We start from the raw sequence: 23711 nt of genomic DNA, 5'->3' as shown, positions 1-23711 counted from the left end.
TACTTCATTGATGATATTTCTCTTGTACTGAAAGAATAGGAAAATAATAATGCCTCCTATAGCACCTATAATCTTCCTATGGGTACTTTAGTTATACTGGATCTTGCAGGAAGTGTCATGAAAGCTGCAGGTGGTCATTTTTCAATAAAACATTGTATGAGAGAACTTGCAAATTAGTCAAATATTCACAGACATAGACATTGGTTTTCCAGTAGGCTTCTATACAGTGAAAAATGCTTTGAGATGTATCTATGTGCTCTTATATGACTGTTCTATAGACAGAAAATAAAAATGTAAAGGCACTCAGTGCCAACTTTTACACACATTGGTGCTGGTTTCTTTTCAGGCTATAGGGATTTAAACATGATCTGATGGACTCAGCTCACAGCTCTTAATACAAAAATAGAATACATGAAAGGTCAGGCAGACTCCTACACTATATTTATTTGGATGAATGTATCATTTTTAGATGAAGTGTGAAAAATAGCAACCTCCTACACTGCCTCACAAGCTATCTCTTTATAAAGGAAAAGAGCAAATGTAGTTTACATGTCCACTGATTTCTGGAGAAAGTTTGTAATTTGCAGTGTTATACAACTGCTCAATGATACACTCAAACTCAACAGTAATGTCTATAACAATGAAACAGTACAAAGACAGAATACTTCTGATAAGAGCATGCATTCAAATTAACATTTCTTTTTCTGGTATCAAACTTCCAGTTATATAATATTTTATAAGTGACCAGGGGTCGTCGCAAGTAGTGAGGGATAGCATGGGTCCGAGACGTCTATTTGGATATCCATTTGCAAAAACTGGGTACGGTGTGGTTGAAGGTGAACACATCCTTCTTGCCCACGTTGTGAGGGAAGGTAGTGTAAAGCAGCGCTTCCCAAAGTGTGGTGCGCACTGTACTGTAACGGAATACAATTAATTTATATTATATAATTTATTGTATCCTGATTACGTAACACCGTTACTTGTAATCCGTTACTATCCAACACTGAGTATTCCACTCCAAATCTCTGTAATTCTTCAGAATTACCAAGCTAATTCCTGCCGGCCTTTGAGCAAATTAAATTACTTAGCTGAAAAAACTTTAAAGGTAGAGTAAGCGATTCTGGAGAAATCCAACATCATGACAAGTACCACAATATAGTGTGAACAACGACACAGCAAGTATTGTAACTATCGTTAAACTTAAGTTGTGGGTTAGCAAACTGTCACTACAGCTGCTGCTGTAAAGCTAATATGCAGAGAGGAGGAGACGGTCCCAGAGCCAGCACGGCAGCTCCAAACAGCAAAACTCACAACTCTCCTGCTGCTATAGTTAATTTCGCAACAACAGTGTGTCTTGGCCAACTAGAAAGAAAGATAAATGTCCGTGGGCGAGTTACTTGACACACGACTGGAATAGTGTTCCAGTGTGTGGCTGGAGCATGCCAAGTGAAGAGCCAGTCCTGTGTAAAAACGCACAGAACCGACTATTGGAGGAGAGGAGATTTTTGCGGAATTTGTCAAAAAGACATTGCATTGGTTTTGGATTGGTTACCTCGCTTACCGTTGTGCTAAAGTGTTGGCAAACAACTGCATACTTCCACATGTTGCAGAAACGGACCAACAAGTTCAATATTCACTGTTTTAGGTCAGACTGGTTTTAGATATTCAAATTTCTGCTGTTTCATTGGGGATTCAGTTACAGTAGCTTATGTTAGCCCTTGTGCTGGGAGGAGCCCCAGATGGTTACAAGGTTTTGGACAAATTATTAACACATATTTGTGTGTGTCTTTTGTCAGTATGTCTGGATCCTTGAGTTAACAAAGACTGCTGTGATTTTGGTTGGTTCACACTGGATCTTTACACCACACTGACAATCATTCACTCATTGGTCTGATAGTTTGAAAACATCATGATACTGTACGGCAGTTTACAATATTTAATGTCCTAGAGCATTTACTTGAGGACCCACACTGAAATATACATATGTAATAATGGTGCAGAGAGAAACCGGGACTACTACACCACATTGTGTGCTAATGTACCCTTAGAGGGCTGTTAGGGTGGGTTGGTGGATGGAAACAATCCAAATGTAACTGAATATGTAGTAGACCGAAAAAATTGAAGCGAACTAAGCATCCATTTATTAGAAACAATACATTCTTGAGAGATTTAGCATACAAGCATGATAAACCGAAAACAGCAAGATGTTTTCCAAACTCTCTTTCTTCTACTGGAGTTAAGGCAGTGCAATATTTCTGATAAGGATGAAATTACCTTTATAGTCAGTGTCTGTCTGAGTTGCTTATATAATTATCTTACTTTAGTAGTGCCAAATCCATTTTTCTTTTCAGTTTAGATCAAACTGTAATGAAAGGCACTTTTTCCTGGAACCTTGGACTCTGCTGCTTGAATTTAACATGCTGCTTCAATAGCAAGCACTTTGACAATCACAGAACATCAGCAAGTATCGTCTTTGCCATTTTGAACTCAAGTTGAAAAACATAAGATTTCAGAATTTCATGTTTCCTTTTTTTAACAGTAATTGTCTACTCAACTTGCTTTTGAAAGCTATAAAAGGGAGGGGGGAAGAAATTCAGAAGCAGAGAAAAAAGATCAAAATAGATTGAGGCTGATGAAAGAACCCAGCTGAAGATTTATGACAACAGAAACTGTAGAGGAAAATGAAACAAGAACAGAAACAGAAACAAGAATCAAGCCAGCAGGCTTTGGCATCGAGTGAGGGCTCTCATGTCACTGTAGTAACTGAGTGAGCAAAAGAAAACAGAAAAGGTAATAGTGTTTACTGGCAGGCATTACGAAAAGGTCAAGCAAGCATGATGGAGGTGTACCGCGGACACCCGAAACACGGGTGGAGGTGGAGAGATTAAGTTAGAGAGAGGGAGAGATAGATTTATAGAAAATGCATTAAAATAAGGTTTTAGGAAATGACCAAGAAAGTCAAAAAAAGAGAAGAGTGCATTAAAATATATACAGACGCAGGAAAACGTATGTGAACCCTATAACGTTATATGTTAGATGGATAGATAGATAATAGATGTTGTGGATTTTAGTTGGAGCCTTCATCTAAGTGTGGAATCCAGAAGGAAGGCATGGCTTGAAGTTTGAGAGAGAAGTTTAACAGAAACAGTTATGGGAATGTCTCCTAATGCAGCCAAGGAAAGCATATTCCAGCCTTCCAGCACACAATTCACACCTCAACGTCAGTCAATCTAAATGTTCAGTGTTTTATCAGATAAAAGACTCATATACATCTCTGATCCACAACTACAATGTATCTCTGGGCATGTAAGACACATAAAACAAACACAATGTAATGAGAGAGATGTTTTGACACTAATGGTCTTTCAATTAAAGATCAAAACCTCTATAGCCGATATGAAAACTGGAGAGAAAGTTGTGATTCTTCACACAATGCATGAATTCCTGATTACTATCAGTTTTAAACAGAGAAACATCAGATTTCTTCCACAACAGAGAGACAGAGATATGTACTAGGGATGTACTAGAATATGTACTTAGGGGTATAATATGGTTAAGCTAATTGTCTTGTCCATTCATTCCTTTCATGTATGATTTAGAGAAGGTCTAAATTTGGTGGCACACAGTTTGAAAGAGACCCTTGACAATGACCTTTTTGGTCTTTCTCATCACATCCCAAAAGCCTATAATTTTCTGTCTTCAACCTTTGCTGTGGATCAGTGCTGCAGGCACTAATCAAATCATGTTCAGAGGATTCCTTTAAAATGTGATCTGTGATAGGTCACCTACTGAAATTATGACTCCTGACATTAGCTGTCATAGTTTCCAGCTGCTAATAAATACCATTAGTCTGGGAATTAATGGAACTAATTACAATTTAGGCTAATCGGCATAATAAACAATATTGCCTCTAAAATCCACAGGACAACCAAGTTCAATAGATAGTCAAATTCAACAAAGGTTTGTTACCCTGCAACTATTTTACTTTAATATGGAAAGTGTGAGGTTACACACTGAATGCCATCACAATGAGGGAGGCGTGTTGGGTGTTTGGAGGTCAGAGAAAGAGATCCAGTAAACACACAGATGTGCCGGTAATCAGGCAGCTATTGTATGAGATACAAAACCCAACAATTTTCGGGCCGATGGGCCTGCTTGCCAACTGATTTTGTGGTCTGTGAATGTGTAAATGAGTATGCGTGTTTGTGCAAAGATCAGACTTGCACATGCAAGAGACTGTAAATGTAAAATGATTCACAGACCTCCCTTATCTCTTAGTCATACAGAACCTAATCCATGCTGTCATCTCCAGCCACGCAGTAAATCTACCTTTAGGTAGCACATAGAGTAATTGATTAAACCTAGAACCAAATGGGTATAATGATTAGAACATTTTGAAAATGGGGTTGGGTAGTCATCATAATACTGTATTTTAGTTAGCCTGGACAATATAAAGGGATAGGGTACGATCATCTTGTCTGAATAGACCTCTACTCAGGACTAGGGATGCAGCGATTACCGGATTTCACTATTAACCACGCTTTAATACGTCATGGTTAATTTATCGTAAAGGCTCCGATACACCGAGTGTTTATGTTGCACGGAACGAAACTGTGGCAACTTGCAGAAAACGAAAACAAAGTTACAGGAGCGATGCATCAGCTTAAGTATTGTGCTTAGAGGCTACCGCACACTGGCTAAACTATGGCAGAGAGACCAAAGTTTGAAGCTTTATTTCCACCAAAGAAACGGCTGAAGTCGGCAGTGTGGTAGCACTTCGGGTACACCAAGTCTGACCAGGGCATTACTGAAGATGACGGATCACCTGTTCAAAAACTTACCATTAAAAGGTTCCTGCTAAAGGAGAGAATAATTACATTTAACTTGATGCAGCACCTGCAGTACCACCACCTAGCTTTGCACGCCTGAGTAAAGGTAGGCCTAATACATTATATTAAATAATGTAGCAAGGTGGTAGGGAATTAAATATAAACTTGTCACTTACAATCGATGCCGTAGCGGTGAGAGTCGAGCTTTCAGTGCAACGTAAACAAACAAAGCAGGTGTAACCTTTCAGACCCACCGCAACGTCAGCCCCGCTGCGCTATGAGGCCCGTTATTTTCAATGGCTTGGTTTGTTGCTGCGTCAAGCAACATGTAATTAAATGTTAAAAATCAACTTAAGTCATTACTAGTGTTGTGAAATTAATTAATGCATAATAATTGTGAAACAGTGATTATTTCTCTGACAATAATTGTACCAACAAAATCTGTAATTGTTGCATCCCTACTCAGGACTGTGTGGGCATGTTCAGACTGTGCTTGACTGACATCTCTCTGACTCGCCTGTTAGCTGCTAGGGCGGGACAAATGACACCTTATGACGATTATTTCCTCAGTCCAAGTCAAGTCGTTTATGTGCCTAAACCTAACCAAACCTTAACCACAGCATTGCCACATGTTGTCCTGTCGAAACGGGCGTGAGATCAGACAATGCATCGAATGTGTCGTTGCAGAGACACATGGACAAACGATATAATTAGTCTTTTAATTTGAAGGACTTGTTGTATATCATAGCTCCACCCATCTTCCACCTCCGCAAGGTCAGAATGACTGAAAACACTTGTGTGCGGGTGTGGAGGACTGCTAAATTAGAGGTCACTGGTGTGAAATTCAAGGAAGGTTAAGATCAAGGGCAACTGGACTGGTGGAAGATACATCTTCAGGTATCTTCCAGTTGCCGTTGATTATACCCTTCCTTGGATAACCATAGACTTACTAGTAGTGTGAAAGTATTTTAGTACCTTGTTTTGGAATCACTCAAAAAGGCTACTCGTAACTTGAGCAAATGATCAGAAGCTGAGGAGAACAGGAGCCACTATTAATTGAATTTAATTAAATTAATTAAAATTAATGCAGAGGGCCATCGTTTTTCTTCCTCTTTAACCTAAAGTTACATTGCCACCTACTACTGTGCAGCTCTTTGCAAGCTTTTGTGTGCCTTTGATGCTAAGTGTGGTGGTAAAAAATCTCATGTCAGCATGAACAAGAGGTAAAAAATGTTTTTTTTTCTCTCTTCTTATTTTCTAGAAATCTGCTGGATAAAGACACATTCTCCAAGTCAGATCCATGTGAGTATGCTGTAGCGACTGAATGTATGTCTGTAATCTTCCATAATCCCCGTGCAGGAATTCAATTTTTTTTTTGTTTGAGTCCTGCTCCATTTTCTTTTTGTCTTGGTCTCCTTCTCTTCTGGTCGATGTCTTTGTTGATATGTTGCCCTGTGGTTTGGGAAATCTTTGTTTTGCTCAGAGTGCCATGGCTGTTTGTTCACTGTACTGGAGCTAAAACCCTCACATTGATTTCCCATTTGGAATCCGCCTGCATTTCTCTGATTGTCTCTCTCCTTTTCCCTCTTTGTGCCTCTCATTTCCCCATCCTTTCACAATATTTCACCTCTCTCTGTCCCTATCCTGCACCTTTTCACAGTGTGCGTGCTCTATACGCAAGGTGTTGAAACCAAACAGTGGAGAGAGGTGAGTACGTGCGCGCACGCACACACACACACACACACACACACACACACACACACACACACACACACACACACACACACACACACATAAAAAACAAGAAAGGTTTTTTGTCCAATTAAGTTCTTGCTGTGCTCACCTTGTGTTTGTGTTTGTGCAGAGTGATAAGGGTGAGGCTCTAGTTAAGACATTTCCGTTCTCCTGTTTTTCTTTTCACTGTGAGCATGCAGTAGTTGGCTTTAACACTTCATTAAAGCTGTTCAGCCATCAGTTGTCTGAAAATGCCAGGGAAATATTCTCTAATTGGAAGCTTCAGCCAACAAAGAAAAACCTTCACAATGTAATGATCAATATGTTGACACTTTGTGGACTACACAACACACTGGGGAGGCATTAAGCCAGCTCTTACTCTGCCTTGTTTGGTTACGTCTTTTTAAGGAACCAATTAGGCTTGGGGTCAAGAGCCAAAGACAGAGTAGGGACGTCGGAAAGCATTGAGAGATGGACTGATGCATTGTTGGTTTTGGTCTTTTCATGGGATTAGTTGACGGAAATATCAGTGATGGAGTGAATGAATTATTCAGATCCATTACTTAAGTAAAAGTACTAATACCACACTGTAAAAAACTTTGCTACAAGTTAAAGTCATTGAAAATGTTACAAAAGTAAAAGTATGTAAGTATAATCAGAAAAGTTTAAAGAAAAATGTCCTGTGACTGTTACTATTTAGACTATTAGATTATTATTATTACTCATGCAATAATGTAAAAGCAGGATTTGGGGGGGAGCTCATTTTTGACTATTTTGTATCAGAGTGCAAGTAATGATTATTTTCATTATGGATTAATCTGCTGATTATTTTCACCATATATCGTCTCCATATGCCGTCACAATTATCAAGAGCCCAAAGTGACACCTTCACAATGTTTGCTTTGCCTAACCAACAGTACAAAGCTCAAAATTAATAATCAAAATAATGAAAAGATAAAGCAGCAAATCTACAGATTTGTGAAGGTGGAACCATAAAATGTTTTTACATGGAAATGTATTAAACCGGGACTTCCAGTGCGCCTCCATTATGGCAGCAGCATAAAAGTGAGCTCCTATTCACTTGTTAATAGGCAACTGGCATACAGGTTAAATACAAATTAGAAATAGTGATGACTATGCCGAGAGAAAAATTAGGAAGAAAGTCTCAAAAACCCGAGTGGAAGCGCCAGTGGAAGCGATGATTAAGATACGTTAGCATCAGAGCTAACAGATTTGGTCACTCAAAGCATGGCAAGCCCGGAGACGGTACTTCATGAACTGTAAGATTTTCGGCGCGAAACTCAGATATTCTAAACGAAATTGAGGAAGACATCAGAGTGGCAAATAACAGGAGCGATAATGCTGAGAGAAACGGTTTGAAAACAGACTGGTGGATCAGGACGGACGCTCTAGGAGAGAAAACATCAGGATTCATGTGGTGAAGGAGGGAGCGGAAGACAACGCTCGATGATTGATGATTTATTGATGATCTCCTGAGCTGTAGTAAACTCCATCACGTCACCTCCAGATCCAGAGAGCCCACCGGGTGCTAGTATCACGCCCCCTTCCGGATTCCCCACCATTGTGTTAAGATTCATGAGTTTCAGAAACAAAGAAGAGATAATAAAGATAGCATGGCAGATAAGAGGCTTTGTGCACGAGGGGAAGAAGAGATTTTTGGATCATGACTACGCTCCGGAGATATTGAGAAAGCGTAAGGAGTATACGGCGGCAAAGAAAGTTTTGAGGGAGAAGAAAATACGCTTCCAAACACCATTCCTGGCAAAATTACGGGTGTTCTACAAGGGAGAAATCTCCGTGTACAATACGGCTGAAGAGGCAACCAAGGACATGGCAGGAGAGGGCTACAGGTGACAGTGGTGAAACCTACGGAGAGTGGACCAGAGAAGATCAAGGACCTAAGTTGGTAGGCCAGCCGGGCAAAAAAATGGACTTGGATTTAAGGACAGGCATTGAACAGCTTCTGTGTACTTGGAATGCCCACTTCCCCTAGGAGGAAGGGCATATCCCTCAGAGCGGACTTGTCCTCAGGACGCAGCTAGGGTTAAAACGAAGACCCCACGCAAGGAAGTTTTCTGGTTAATCACTAGTTCATCAGTGATTGGTTTTGTGTTTGGATCTTTAATGTTTAGGGCAGTTTGCCAATTTTGGAGCCTAAGGGGTAGGAGGTGGAGGTAGGAGGTAGGAGGAGGAAGATCAGTGAATATGACAACCCAGAAAAAATTATTAAAGATAGAATCATATAATGTGAATGGGATACTCAACCCAATTAAAAGGTCCAAGATACTAGGTAAAATAAAGAAAGAAGGGGTGGGGGTAGCTCTGCTGCAGGAGACCCACCTGTCAGAGAGGGAGCATAAAAAGCTTAAAAGAAATGGATTTAATCAAGTATTTTCTTCATCTAATAGAACAGGTAATAGGAGAGGAGTGGCCATTGCAATGTCAGGGAAAATTATTTTTGAAAAACTTTTGGAAACATAAGATAAACAGGGAAGGTAAATATTAATTAAGGGGAGGTTAGAGGGGAGAATTAGTCACTATTCTAAATGTATATGCAATCCCAGGGTCAGACTGGATATTTTACAGGCAAATGTTTGACTTGATGATATCAGAGGGGGAAGGCATTCTGATTTGGGGAGTACACCTAAATCTCTGACTAAACCCACAACTCGACTGTTCGGCTAGTGGGATACAGAAGTCCACAATTAGCAAAAAGTTCAGAGGGCTATTGGCAGAGTTATGTATAAGAAATACAGTTACAGGATTGAAAAATGTGAAATTGGAATAAGAGACCTATCAGACCATAGTCCAGTATATATGACTTTGGCTATGTCAAGAGAAACAAAAGCAACACTGTGGAGGCTAAACATAAATGTTCTAAAAGGACAAATGAGGGAGGAATATATTAAAGAAATTCAGACATTGGTGTCTCATCAGTGCTGTGGGATGTGTGTAAAGTGGTAATTAGAGGGAAACTAATAGCTAAATCAGCGTATTTGAAAAGGCAAAAACAGGATAGACTTAAAAATCTAGAATCAGAGCTTAAGAAACTAGAAAAACAACACATACATAAAGTGGCTGAGAAATTAAACCAAGAAATCAAAAGGGTTAAAACAGAGATAAATGACATCCTATCGCAGGAGATATAAAAAAAAGCTGATGTACCTGAAACAGAGGTATTACGAAGCAGGAAGTAAATCTTCAAAGCTGCGTGCCTATGGGTTAAAAAAGCAAATGGCAATTACTAATATTTATAAAATTAGGTATCCATTTAGCCTACTAATTTGACGAAAAACGTTCCCAGGTAAGGACTACTAGCCAATCAGAAGCAGAGAGGGGCGTGTGATCCAAATCAAAGCCGCTTCAGACTGTGACCGTAACCTAGCAGATGGTATAAGTTACTCAAGTCCACAACCACACAACATCATTGTTCCGCATCTTACCATAAACCACTACAAAAATCAAAAATTGGCTAAACAATTTGAACGTTTGCTCAGTAGCTTTCACATCAGGTGTAACATTAGCATTTTAGCTATAACTTTGCTGTGTTAGCCAACTTTTACAACAACTCCGCACTTGAACAGTCTGTGAAGTCACATTGCCATGTTTATTTTAAATATAATTCACAACCAATAAAGCATACTTACAGGTTGTGATTGTGAATTTCCAGGCCCAAACAGAGTCGGAGTTGCATCGTCTTTTAGGACTAAATGTTGAACTGTTGCTGGTGTTCTGACGATCTATGCTGCCTTGCTGAAAAATGCTACCATAGTGCAAATCGATAGACTCGACTCTCCTCGGCCCTGCTCTGTTTTCCATTGCAGGTAGTACCCAGAGATAGTACATAGCTTGTCATCATAGCGACGCCACACACAACTGCCATGACGTAATGTTCAATGCGACACACACACCAGCGATCCACACATCTTTCTCTTTTTTAAGTTAAAACGTTTCAACATTACTCAGAATGTAAAGACAGATAAGCGGTATGAAAACCTTCCAGTTGTGTTTTCCTCTGCTGTTGTTGCTGCAGCGGTCTGTGTGACGGCGGGAGCAGGGGGCTCTGTGAGCGGGCAGCTGGCCGGCCTCACAAGCTCCTCCCGCGGGTTGGCACAGGCATCCTCCGCAGCCACTTGCGGAGCTCCTCAACTCCGAAAATATTCAAGCACATTTTTGTTCCGCCATCACTTCTCGTAAAACTGTCCGAAATCTACACAGCTGATTTCTCACCTCAAAACTTCTCAGAAGTGGATTTAGTGATGAAATTACATACGAAATGTGTAAAATATAAAACTTTCTGTGGCTGGCCTCTGTCTGGCGCACGCAATGATGATGCAGTGAATAGTGATTCTCTCTGACCAATCAGCAGTCTGTCGTGTTTTCACGTTACATTTTAGTATCCCTCAGCTGGCTTGGAACCTCCACAGAGGTGAGGTGATACGAAAACAAGTACCTGGAGGTACAGGTACAACATTTCTTATTATGGAAAACCAAACAGGCGAGTCGAGCCAAAGGGCCTCTGCTCAGACTAGCTTTGTTTGAGGGTGTGCCTGACCCCACTAGCCGCTTGGCAAGCTTTATGACGCGTTTTCACTGTGATGTCACAAGTAAAGGAAGTGAAGGGCTGGACTACAAACGAGCAGTTTTCAAGCAGTTCAGAGCAGAGCTTTCTGTGGGAGATGGGAACTCCCTATGGGCTGGACTTCAAGCCTTTTCACTTTGCAAACCTGTTACATGCACAAAAAAAGATGCCTAACTCATAAAGGAGAGGGAAAAAGCCAAAAAGCATAATACCACCACTTTAAACTTGCCAAGCGTGACCATAACTCCAGTGTTGGGCAGTAGCGTCGCTACAAGTAGTGCCGTTACTAGTTTAACTACACTGCTCAAAAAAATAAAGGGAACACTTAAACAACACAATGTAACTCCAAATCAGTCACACTCCTATGAAATCAAACTGATTTTGAGTGTGACTCCAAATCAAACTTAGGAAGCAACACTGATTGACAATCAATTTCACATGCTGTTGTGCAAATGGAATAGACAACAGGTGGAAATTATAGGCAATTAGCAAGACACCCCCAATAAAGGAGTGATTCTGCAGGTGGTGACCACAGACCACTTCTCAGTTCCTATGCTTCCTGGCTGATGTTTTGGTCACTTTTGAATGCTGGCGGTGCTTTCACTCTAGTGGTAGCATGAGAGCTCATCCAGGATGGCACATCAATGCGAGCTGTGGCAAGAAGGTTTGCTGTGTCTGTCAGCGTAGTGTCCAGGGCATGGAAGCGCTGCCAGGAGACAGGCCAGTACATCAGGAGACGTGGAGGAGGCCGTAGGAGGGCAACAACCCAGCAGCAGGACAAGCTTCTCCGCCTTTGTGCAAGGAGGAGCAGGAGGAGCACTGCCAGAGCCCTGCAAAATGACGTCCAGCAGGCCACAAATGTGCATGTGTCTGCTCAAATGGTCAGAAACAGACTGAGAGGTGCGGTTGGCCCTGGGTTCCTCCTAATGCAACACAATGCTAGACCTCATGTGGCTGGAGTGTATCAGCAGTTCCTGCAAGAGGAAGGCATTGATGCTATGGACTGGCCCGCCCGTTCCCCAGACCTGAATCCAATTGAGCACATCTGGGACATCATGTCTCGTTCCATCCACCAACGCCACGTTGCACCACAGACTCTCTAGGAGTTGGCGGATGCTTTAGTCCAGGTCTGGGAGGATATCCCTCAGGAGACCATCCACCACCTCATCAGGAGCACGCCCAGGCATTGTAGGGAGGTCATGCAGGCAGGTGGAGGCCACACACACTACTGAGCCTAATTTGACTTGTTTTGAGGACATTACATCAAAGTTGGATCGGCCTGTAGTGTGGTTTTCCACTTTGATTTTGAGGGTGACTCCAAATCCAGACCTCCATGGATTGATAAATTTGATTTCCATTGATAATTTTTGTGTGATTTTGTTGACAGTACATTCAACTATGTAAAGAAAGGAGTATTTAATGAGATTATTTCTTTCATTCTGATCTAGGATGTGTTATTTTAGTGTTCCCTTTATTTTTTTGAGCAGTGTACATTTCTCAGTAGCTTGGTGGTAGCGTCGCTATATTCTGAATCAAATAGCTTTTCAGTAACGAAGCTCTTTTATTGGCCGAGTAGTGCCGTAGCTTCCACACACGCTACATTTTCCCAAGCGTTTCTGAAGGATCAGTGAGTGACGCCACCGCCACACACGGACCTGTATGTGCAGCCGGCAGAAGCGCTTCCGTGTGACGTGACATCATGCACCGATCCTTGGGCTGATGTCTGTGAATTTGCTGCAGGGGAATAAAGACACGCGCAATTGAGCTTACTTTCTATTGTGACAGTTACTGTAACACCTCTTGTGAGAAGGATCAGGGTCCAGCCTGGACAGCTCTTCCTCTAGTGAGGAGGAAACTTTGATATGTAGTGGCAATCTGATGGATGTTTAGGTTGTTTAGGTTGCAATGTTGCCAGAGCACAAATTCACATATAAACAATAAAAAATATATAATTAATTAATAATGTGATAATGAAGTTAGTTTATACAAGCAACAATGGTTCTCCGTTTGTTGCATGAGGAAATACATTTAGCTGTAATGATATGACAATAAGTAGGATAGTTCCTGTGTGTCTGATTTAGCTCTGTCTCTCGCACACACACACACTGTTTGGAGCAGGTTTTTAGTCTTTCTTCTATTGCTACTGTGGAATGAAGTTAGTTCAATATAAACTAGGCCTATAGCCTACTGTGTGTGTGTGTGTGTGTGTGTGTGTGTGTATTTATATGACCTAACTATTGAAGCTTCTGAGTAGCGAAGCTTCATTTATTGTAGAGTAGCTGTAGCTTAGCTCACTGCAGTTTCCAAGTAGCTTGCCCAACACTGCATAACTCACCTCTGACCAAGGAAATCTCGACAGAAGAAATCAACTCAGCAATTTCAAAGCTGAAGACAAACAAGGCTCCAGGCACGCATGGATCCACATCTGAGTTTTACAAAGTGCTTCGGGAACCATTGATCCCCCTGCTAAAGAATGCATTTAACTGGGTGCTAAAAAAGGGAGAAATCCCAAACTCTTGGAGGGAAGCCTTCATTTCGGTCATTCCAAAAGAAGGAAAGGACAAATTGGAATGTTCTTAACCAAGACTACAGACTATTCACTGCCATCCTAGTCAGACGTTTAGAAACTTCTGGCAGATAAAATTCATCAACACCAGACTGGATATATAAAACAGACACAGGACAATATTTGGCGCATCAACAAAAAAAGATTAGAAGCAATAATAGTGGGATTTGATGCAGAAAAAGGCATTTGACTCTGTCAGGTGGGATTTCTTGTATATGGTGATGGAATGCTTTGGTTTTCATGAAATATTTGTCAAAACTCTCTTTATAATAAACCCACAGCTAGGATCAAGATCAAGGCGGATCAATTAGTCCTCTCCTCTTTGCGATTTATTTGGAACCCCTGAGCCAATGGATAAAACAAAATGAAGATATAAAAGGTATAGACTTAAAACTATGTGGACCTTGTGTAATCCTGCCTACAGGGCGAGATGGAAAGACATTGAAGGCCACACATCCACTATTCCAATACAGGCCATAATAAATGATAAAAAACTGAGAAAACATCTTAATGAGGAGCTAAATCCATGGTTGGGTTTATCCCTTAATATTTGCCTTGATATTGTATCAAAGAATAGCCTTACAGAGCAGAGTAGGTTACTGTGTTGGATTGTACATGATTCAGATTTTACACCTAATACATTAGATAGAGGCTTCAGTAGATGGGACGGGGGACCAACAATATTTTGGGAGCTCTTTCAGAAGAAGAAAATTAAAAGTTTTCAAGAAAAAAATCAGGATTTGTACAGATATTTACAGAAGTGGCATTATATGGAGAAAACTAGAAAAAAGTCTAGTTTAGATGAGGTAGAGTCAAGGATAATTAAATTATTTATTTAAGCATATGAATCAGACCTGGGCAAGAAATTAATCTCAAAATTGTATAAAGAAGTGGAAAATTTAAAAGGCCATAATACATGATATATAAAAGAAAAGTGGAAGAAGGAAGAGGGACGGATGTTCTCTGAGGAGGAATGGGAAGAGATCAATGAACAACAATGGAAGACAACATACACCCTCTCATGGAGAGAATATGGTTGGCAGAACATAGTGAGATATTTTATTACACACCAGCACAACAGAAATATCAGGGTACAAGATGTTGGAGACTATGTGGAGAAAATAATGACAATCATTTCCATATATTTTGGTAATGCCCCTCTATTATACCTTATTGAAAAAGAAAAAGAAAAGCATGGAGAAAATTTTGAAAGTGGAACTTCCATTTACATTTGTTGTTTTGTACTTTGGAAAAGGGAACCAGAGAATAACAAATTCAGGGGATAAACATTTATTCAGTTAGTGGCGGGTAAAAAAGCCATCACCAGGAAGTGGCTGAAAACGGAGGTACCTAAAATGGAGCATTGGGTTAAAGTGATGCATAATATTTTTAGTTGACTTTTTCAGTTAGAATCAGATCAATTTAAGAATTTATGGAATAACTGGGTTGATTTTGTAACACCTTTGAGTACAGACTTTATCTGACAAAAGCAATGTATCTTATGGACCCCCTTGGTTCTTGGTACAAATTTTAAATGTTAAACATTCACAAGATTGTGTTCAGCATTATATTACCTTCATCAGGAGAGAAAGGTCTTTATAAGACGGGAATGAAAAATGTGGATGGTAGGGAAAAGTGTACTCATCTGTAGTGTACTGAATTATGTGTTTAATTGTTCATTTTTCTCTATTATGTTTTTGATCCCTGATGTGAAGTATTTGCATGTTCTGTATACATGGAAAACATATGTATGAGATGTTAAATGCTAATGGGACAATGCTGAATGGAATCAATAAAAAGTTAATTGAAAAAAAAAGAAAATATATTAAACCATCAAAGTTGTTGCCAGATAATTTCAATGCCAATCTAATAATCGTGTCAGATGTACTTAATTTAATTTACAACAAAACATATTCACTCTTTATATGTTTTGTGTGTAAAAATCTAATTAAAGCTGTCAGATAAATGTAGTGAAGTAAAAAGTACAATATCTCCCTCCAAGATGTAGTGGAGTAGATATAGAAATCGGCATGAAAAGATAATACTCAAGTAAAGTATAAATACCTCAAATTTGTACTTCAATGTACTTAATTACTGTCCACCATTGGAAAATATAGAATATCACCGGCCGTATGCCTTGGAAAGCTGAGCTACAAAGTGCTTAAAACATATTCCTGTGCAGGCTTATGCACACATTCCCAAAACAGACGACTGTCGTTGTCTTTGTTGTCAGCCCCCATATTTGACATTATCACGCATCCCATGATGCAAACCGTTTTTTCAGACCACTGTGGATGGATGATGGATCATAATTTAGTGGAATTCATGTGTATTTACACAGTCAGATGACCCTCATCTCCTGCTCATGTGTTTACCCGCTCAAAGCAGATGGCTGTGTGGGCTTTCATTCAAACGTAGCTGAGGGACTGCGGGGGACTGTGTTGTTTGCGTGTGTTTGTGAGAAAATGTGTATACATATGTGTATATACTTAAAGCACAGGCGTACGCATATGTAAAGATCTTCCCATCATAAAGCTCTCTTTTGCACTTCTCACAACGGGCCCTTTGTTTTTTCTAGTTTAACAACCACTGATTGTGTTAATCCCATCAAGCACGTGAAACATAATTAATGTAACGAGCATTTCGCTTTAGTTCCTTTTCAAATCAAATTATACTTTGTTCTGTCACGTTCACAGATTTTGTACTAAAAATAGGAACATTTTGAGCAGTCAGTTCCTCACGGAGGTAAACCATCACATCCATGATCATACCGGTAAGAAGCGGTTGTTGCGGCTCCAGGTGACGCTGTGTGAGACTGAACACTCTCAAACCTCAGACAGAACAAGCAAAGCCAAACAGGTGACTCACCACAGACTTTTAAATAACAATTTATGACAGGACCCTCTGGCATGGGGGTCAGGCTTGGGTCACATTTGATGATGATTTCCACCTCCTGTTGTGCAAGCCTTAATGTCTGTCGTGTTAATGCAGCTGGCGCTCTTTGTGAAGGTCTTGATCAGATGACGAATGGGGGGGAAATACTTTTAGGGTGATTTTATGCTTAGGCTTATTGGAGGGATTTTTGCAGGTCCAGAGGCCTTTTTCAACGAGAGTTCAGTACATTTAGTGAAGTGTGAAAGCTGTTATGTCACTCGGTTGCAGTAAAGAAAACTGGTCTCAGTCTCATATGCGGATAGTTGGACAACATGATTGTGCTATGTGACATGTTAACTCTGTCCGTTTTCATGTTTAATGCTTCATTTGTTGATCAATTCATATTATATCAGAATATACAGTGAGGGAATTTTTTTTTTTTTGATCCCCTGCTGAGTTTGTACGTTTGCCCACTGAAAAAGAATTTATCACTCTATAATTTTATTGGTAGGTTTATTTGAGCAGTGAGAGTCAGAACAACAGCAAAAAAAAATCAGAAAAATGCAAAAATGTTAATAAATAATTAGCATTCAAATGAGTGAAATAAGTATTTGACCCTCTGCAAAACATGACTTAGTATATGGTGGCAAAAGGTGGTCAGACATTTTTTGTAGTTGGCCACCAGGTTTGCACACTTCTCAGGAGGGATGTTGTCCCACTCAGATCTTCTCCAAGTCATTAAGCCTCGAAGGCTGACATTTGGCAACTCAGACCTTCAGCTCCCTCCACAGATTTTCTACGGGATTAAGGTCTGGAGACTGGCTAGGCCACTCCACAACTTAAAGTGCTTCTTCTTGAGCCATTCCTTTGTTGCCTTGCCTTGTGGTTTGGGTCTGCCATGCTGGAATATCCATCCACAACCCATTATCAATGCCCTGGCTGAGTGAAGGAGGCTCGAACCCAAGATTTGACGGTACATGGCCCCGTCAATCTTTCCTATGATGCGGGGAAGTTGTCCCTGTTTCTGCTAAGTTGGCCCTTTGCAGAAAAACACCCCCAAAGCATAATGTTTCCACCTCCATGTTTGATGGTGTTCGGGATGGTGTTTTTGGGGTCATAGGCAGCATCCCTCCTTCTCCAAACACAGTGAGTTCAGTTGATGCCAAAGAGCTCTTATTTGGTCTCATCTGACCACAAAACTTTCACCCAGTACTTATCTGAATCATTCAGATCATTCAGTTCATTGGCAAACTTCAGACGGGCCTGTACATGTGCTTTCTTGAGCAGGGGGACCTTGCTGGCGCTGCAGGATTTCAGTCCTTCATGGCGTAGTGTGTTACCGATTGTTGTCTTTGTGACTTTGGTCCCAGCTGCCTTGAGATCATTGACAAGATCCTCCCGTGTAGCAACTCCACTAGGTGAGATCTTGCATGGAGCCCCAGACTGAGGGCGACTGACCGTTCTTTTGTGTTTCTTCCATTTGCGAATAATCACACCAACTGTTGTCACCTTCTCACCAAGCTGCTTGGCGATGGTCTTGTAGCCCATTCCAGCCTTGTGTAGGTCTACAATCTTGTCCCTGACATCCTTGGACAGCTCTGTGGTCTTGGCCGTGGTGGAGTGTTTGGAATCTGATTTAGTGATTGCTTCTGTGGACAGGTTTCTTTTTATAGAGGTAACAAACTGAGATTAGGAGCACTCCCTTTAAGGGTATGCTCCTAATCTCAGCTCATTACCTGTATAAAAGACACCTGGTCATGTTATAATCAATTTATAACATGGAGTACAGCGAGCATTCTCAGAAATACACTTTGATAAGAAAAGAAACCTGTTTTTAAACAACTCACGGAAACATGCGTTTCTGTAGTTGGCTGTCAAATAAAGGCAAGATGCCAAAAACGTATCTTAAAAGAAGAAGCACACCATTCTCCCCTCCATATATATATATATATATATATATATATATATATATATATATATCTAAAGCATAACCACTGTATTCACCACCAAAATGGTGAAAAGCTGCTTTTTCTTTGATCTTGTGTTCTCCACTGTAGAGAAAGAGCAAGTGAGACAGTGGATGGTGCTAATTTACAGTATCTTAATGAAGATGTAACATCGCAGACCTTTTTGATCTTTTAACCGCTGTCCTGTTTGCCTGTGACATCACACGCTACCACATGTACAGTAGCTGTACCAGAGTGTAAGTGTGGACACAGCGCCGACTCGAAGGTCTAACAAACTGTAGGATTTGTTTTCCCATGAAGCCTGCGCAGTGCTTGTCGCGTGTGTAAGAAAGCGATGCTTTTGTAAGCTGGTTGTTTGGCTCTTTTCCTCCCTCAACAACTAAAGTACCCTTAACTCTCTGTCATTCCTGTGGGGCTTCTCAAAATTCTGTGTGTTTCTTACTCCATCTTTGGTAATTTTAAACACACCCCAGTGCTTTTCACTGAAGGCCAAAACAGAAACACACAGGCCAACACTACTGTCATTTACTACTAGAACACAAGACCCCACAACACTCATTGTTTCAGCATTGTGTTACTGTTTGCTGAACATGGTACAAGAAGAATAAAAATCCATGTTGGCCAATGAACTTCATGACATTCACAATCCCCCCCCCCCCCCCCGCCATTGTTTGTGTGTGCCCCAGGGAAGAAGATACTAAAATCACATAAGTACATAAGAACCACAAACATAATGAAGGATCAGATTCATGTCCTGTTATCGCTCTCCTATGCTGGAGCCTTTATTTTACACCATGGTCTCGCTTAATGTGTGTAAGTGATTTTTCCTGTGTTCTAGGGACCTGCTCTGATTTCAGTATCAGACGCCACAGGTCTCTATAGTAGCTGTTGCAAGCCTGAAGAGTTCAATTTGCCATATGTGCGCGGTGTTTGTGTACTGTGTGTGTTATGTCGAGGGTGCAGGTCAGAGACTTGCCAGATTCTCATTAGCTGGCTCCAGCAGGCCAGCAATGTCTAATGAACTCTGCAGCACGGTATTGTCTCTTCCACTCAGCAGGGAAATCACATTATGGACCTCATCTTTGCCATCACCCGCCTCTTTAGGAACATGTGCTCACAGCCTCATCAACACCTTAGGGTCTCTTAGAAAGTCTGAGGGGTTCACAGATTCAGCATCCGTGTCCTTATCTCTACTTTTCTCCCCCACTGGTGTTATATTTAGATCCTCAGTCAGTGGGTTCACACTGAGACAAATACAACCATAAAAAACAGAGTTCAGAGAGGTGTTCAACATTGTGTAACGATATTGAAGTGCGGCTTTTTATAGCAGTTGTGTTGTCCTAATTGCCCACAATGTGTTGTATTTGTTGTTTTTACTGTATAGAGTGAAAAGGTTAACTCACACATCCACCTACAGTACCTGCCGTCCACATTATGGGAAAAACAAGATTGACTCCTACTCACAAATTACTTCTCTGACATTGACTGGAATTGTAGAGTTTGGCAGCTTTCCAATAAAACACAGTTGTGTGTGATATGAAGCATCAGCTTTTACATATTTATTGCAAACTGCAGGCAAGAGACACAACACAGCAATACTCTCATTACACTTACTGGGAATTGTATTAATAATCCAGTTGTCACGGTAAGTGGTGGTAGGCAGGGTTCAGCAGGCTGCAGGACCCAAATGCAGGACACGTAGAGAGGTGCAGGAACAGTTCAGAAGGGTTTTAATACAACAAACTAAAGGCAAGCACACTTACAAAGAGTGGCTGAGTCCAAAATCCAAAACAGGTAATCCAAACAGAAATCCAAATCCACAGAAAACAGGGTGACACGACAAGCAGGCAAACAGAACATCACACGACAGAGCATCTACACGCAACACAGGGAGACAGCATACAATGACCCGACAAAGACAAGACAGAAACACCAGGTATATATACACACACAGGGACTAACGAGCAGGGCGGGAGCAACACAGGTAGACATGAGGCTAACGAGGCACAGGTAGGCAGAGAGAGAGAGAGCAGGGGAAAACAGAGACAGACATGCAAAGGGATCACTGGGGAAACAGACATGACAAAGGTTACTAAACACTAGACGACAGACAAGACAGAACCCCAAAACCCAACAAAACAACAGATAATAAAACTGACTAAAAGTACAAAACATGACATGGCAGACAGGATCGTGACACCAGTGATTGTAAAAAAATGAATGACTGATAATTACGAAGAATATAAGCCTCAAATGTTACATTGAAACCGAAATCATTAAGAGTCACTAATGGTGTGCTATTTTTCTTTGTGAAATTGAAATGAAACTAAATGCCATGTTAAAGACATTCACTCAACAAATGCAGTGGAAATTATGTTTTTACAATCAAAGATGGATTGCCGACCTGGCAAAAAGGGCAACTGGCCCCTAAAAGCCATAGGTTCACTGTGTGTCAGATGGTTGTTCATAATTTCAATGAAGTTGCTAAAATATGTTTTCAGTGGTGTATAAAGACCTTACAAAATGAACCATTATGTTTTTATTACCTTAGAATGAGCCATTTCTATCTATATACACCGCAAGTCCCCTTACATGTAAATCGCCATTGTTGCGACACCATTTTTCTACAGTAGCCCAAATGGACAAAGTGCTGGAAGAAGAAGAAGAAGAAGAAGAAGAAGAAGAAGAAGAAGAAGAAGAAGAAAGTGGACAACGACGACAACGACAACGTCTGGTTTATTAGAAGTAAGAAGAGATTTTGGAGAAACGGAGGACCACATATCATTTAGCACAAGAGCCGACAGAGCGTGTCAACCACCATAGCTTCTCCTACGTGCTTGCACCACGGTGGGTGAGCAGTTGGTTGCAATTTGCCACTCTCACCACTAGATGACACACCTTTAAAGGGAGAGTATGTGATTCGGCAGAAGGATTGTTGACGTTTGAACTCAACTGCTAAACAAAGACACCCCTCGCTTCAGTGCTCCCTCAGAAGCTCCACCCCCCATATTTCAAATCTTTCAGGTTCTGCCTTCGCCTTGCCTTGTCATATAACTTTCTTCTCTGTTTATACTCTTCAGACCTTTTCCACTTTGGCTGTTTCTCTCCTTTCTCGCCTTCTCCACAGTGCCTGGAGCCCAGCACATTCGAATGTGCCAGTGTATAGAACTTTTCCTCACTGCCCCTCCTCCCCCCTTCTCTCTTGTGCACGATAGTGATGGCAAGTTCGACTCTTTTGACAGACTCGTTCATTCAAATCTCAATATATGAATAAACACACTCTTATTAAAATTCAGCCAGTTTAATAATAATCTGGATCAAGCCACCAAGTTCGTAAAGAACTCCAGCACAGAGAGAGGAACAAAGAAAAAAACATGTAAACGCAGCAGTTTGGCAGTTCTGGACGCAGAATGGGCCGCATCAGGTCCGGATTCTGCAGACAGAGAAACACACATGAGCACATCGCTCTCAAACACTGCAGGTTGTTCACCAGTCACGAGCTGTGAAACAACAGCTAACAGCTGATCCAGGTCCGCCAGCAGGCTCTGGATCATCTGTTAGCTGTTTACAGGGCTAACGCTAACGTTGCTATGTGGCTGTGTGTTAATGACCGGGTCTGTTTGTTTCGGAGAGGAGACTATCTCTGAGGTAATTCGGCTCCTGGTAGAACCCTGTCAGGGCTCTGAAGTGGAGCCAGAACAACTCTCATCAGCTGTTAGCTGTAATGTTAAACACTAGCAGGACTAAAGTTACGGTGCGGCTGTGTTAAAACTATAAGTTAGCACAACATCACTGCGCTGTAATAATGTTATGATTTATTAAATGTCACATAATAAACAAAATAGCTATATAATGTCAGTCCAGTGACTGTTACCTGACAGCCGACCTGCCTCTCATTCTACAGCGCTGGCAGTCACTCAGCCTGCAGAATGAACGAAAGACTGAGGAGGACCCATGTGAGCGGTGAACGAGTCTAACCTAGAGACCCACCATTGCTATGAGTTGTGAACTAATCAATTCTATTTCCTGTGCTGACGGAGCCCATGCAGCTGCCGTGTGATAAGTGAACGTAAGAGTTCAAGATCCTTCACGCATGCGTGAAAATGAACGAATTACTCACTGATTCAACCCGTTCCTCCCAAGTCATACACACGATTAGGTCTTATGTGTGTTGGATTACCATCACTTACTATCCCTTTAACTGCAAATTTGTGGTATGCTATAGGACACAACTGCCGACAGCCTCCATGTGTTCAGCACATGCTACCATGTGACTGTATCCGTGTTTGTGCCACACCAATGTTTAATAGAAATCACTGTATAATTATAGTCCTCAAGAATCAAATCTTCACACTTCATTTTAATGTAATGTAATGAATGTAATAATTATTAAATATGGTCATTCCATGAGGCTTGATTGATGTATGTATTGTATCTCTCATTTGAAACTGTTAGCTCTCATCAGCTCCTTTAGTGACAGACTGCTGCACCCACAGTGCAAGAAGGAGTGCTACTGCAGGTCCTTCATTCCAGCTGCTGTCAGACTCTACACAGCAATGACATAATGTAGTACACTGTAACATCAACACTCATCACTGTCACTCATCACTTCATTCTTTTTTTCCTCATTCCTGTACTGCATCTATATTATTTACCCTAAACTATACTATCCTATTTTTGACCTGTGCAATCAAATTTATGTGTTCATTTTCTACATCGTGCCTCTACCTCCTGCCGAGACCTGTGCAATGTTCATATCAATCGCATCTGTATCTAACAGTGTATATGTATATTCTTATTTTTTTCTCTTTCTACTATATATTGTATTTTTCAATTCTATTTTTGTGTGTATCTAGAGCTATCATAACAAGTTTCCAATTGTGGGATCAATAAAGTCTCTCTTATCTTATCGTAATCAGCTTTTTGTAGAGTATATGCATGTGGCATTGCTGTGGCTTTGCCAACCTTTTCTCTGGGATATTTCTCTGCATTTGGCACTTTGGGACTGAGAATCCCACTAATTAGGAAGCCTTAATTACTGCCTTGCCCCTTCTCTCCCCTCCCACTCTTTTCCCACTCCCACTCTCACCGTTCCTTTTCTGTCCTAACCCTGCACTCCAATTTTGCAACCTTTTCGT

At 40.9% G+C, this 23711-nt stretch overlaps 1 protein-coding gene across 1 annotated transcript in view; it reads left to right on the top strand.

Moving 5' to 3' along the window:
- The window catches only part of cpne5b (copine Vb), a 146560-nt gene that overhangs the window by 23716 nt on the left and 99133 nt on the right, over nt 1-23711 (top strand). Inside the window, exons 2-3 of the mRNA XM_038697958.1 lie at nt 6091-6131; nt 6490-6536. Of these exons, the coding sequence (XP_038553886.1) occupies nt 6091-6131; nt 6490-6536 (88 nt within the window). The remainder of the gene's footprint in view (nt 1-6090; nt 6132-6489; nt 6537-23711) is intronic.

This window comes from Micropterus salmoides, unplaced genomic scaffold (genome assembly GCF_014851395.1).
Source record: "Micropterus salmoides isolate LMB-PRFRI ecotype aquatic unplaced genomic scaffold, ASM1485139v1 Ms_hic_scaffold_4, whole genome shotgun sequence".
Lineage (NCBI taxonomy): Eukaryota > Metazoa > Chordata > Actinopteri > Centrarchiformes > Centrarchidae > Micropterus > Micropterus salmoides.
Note: the sequence above shows the minus strand (reverse complement) of the source record. Positions and strands in the feature narration are given on the sequence as shown.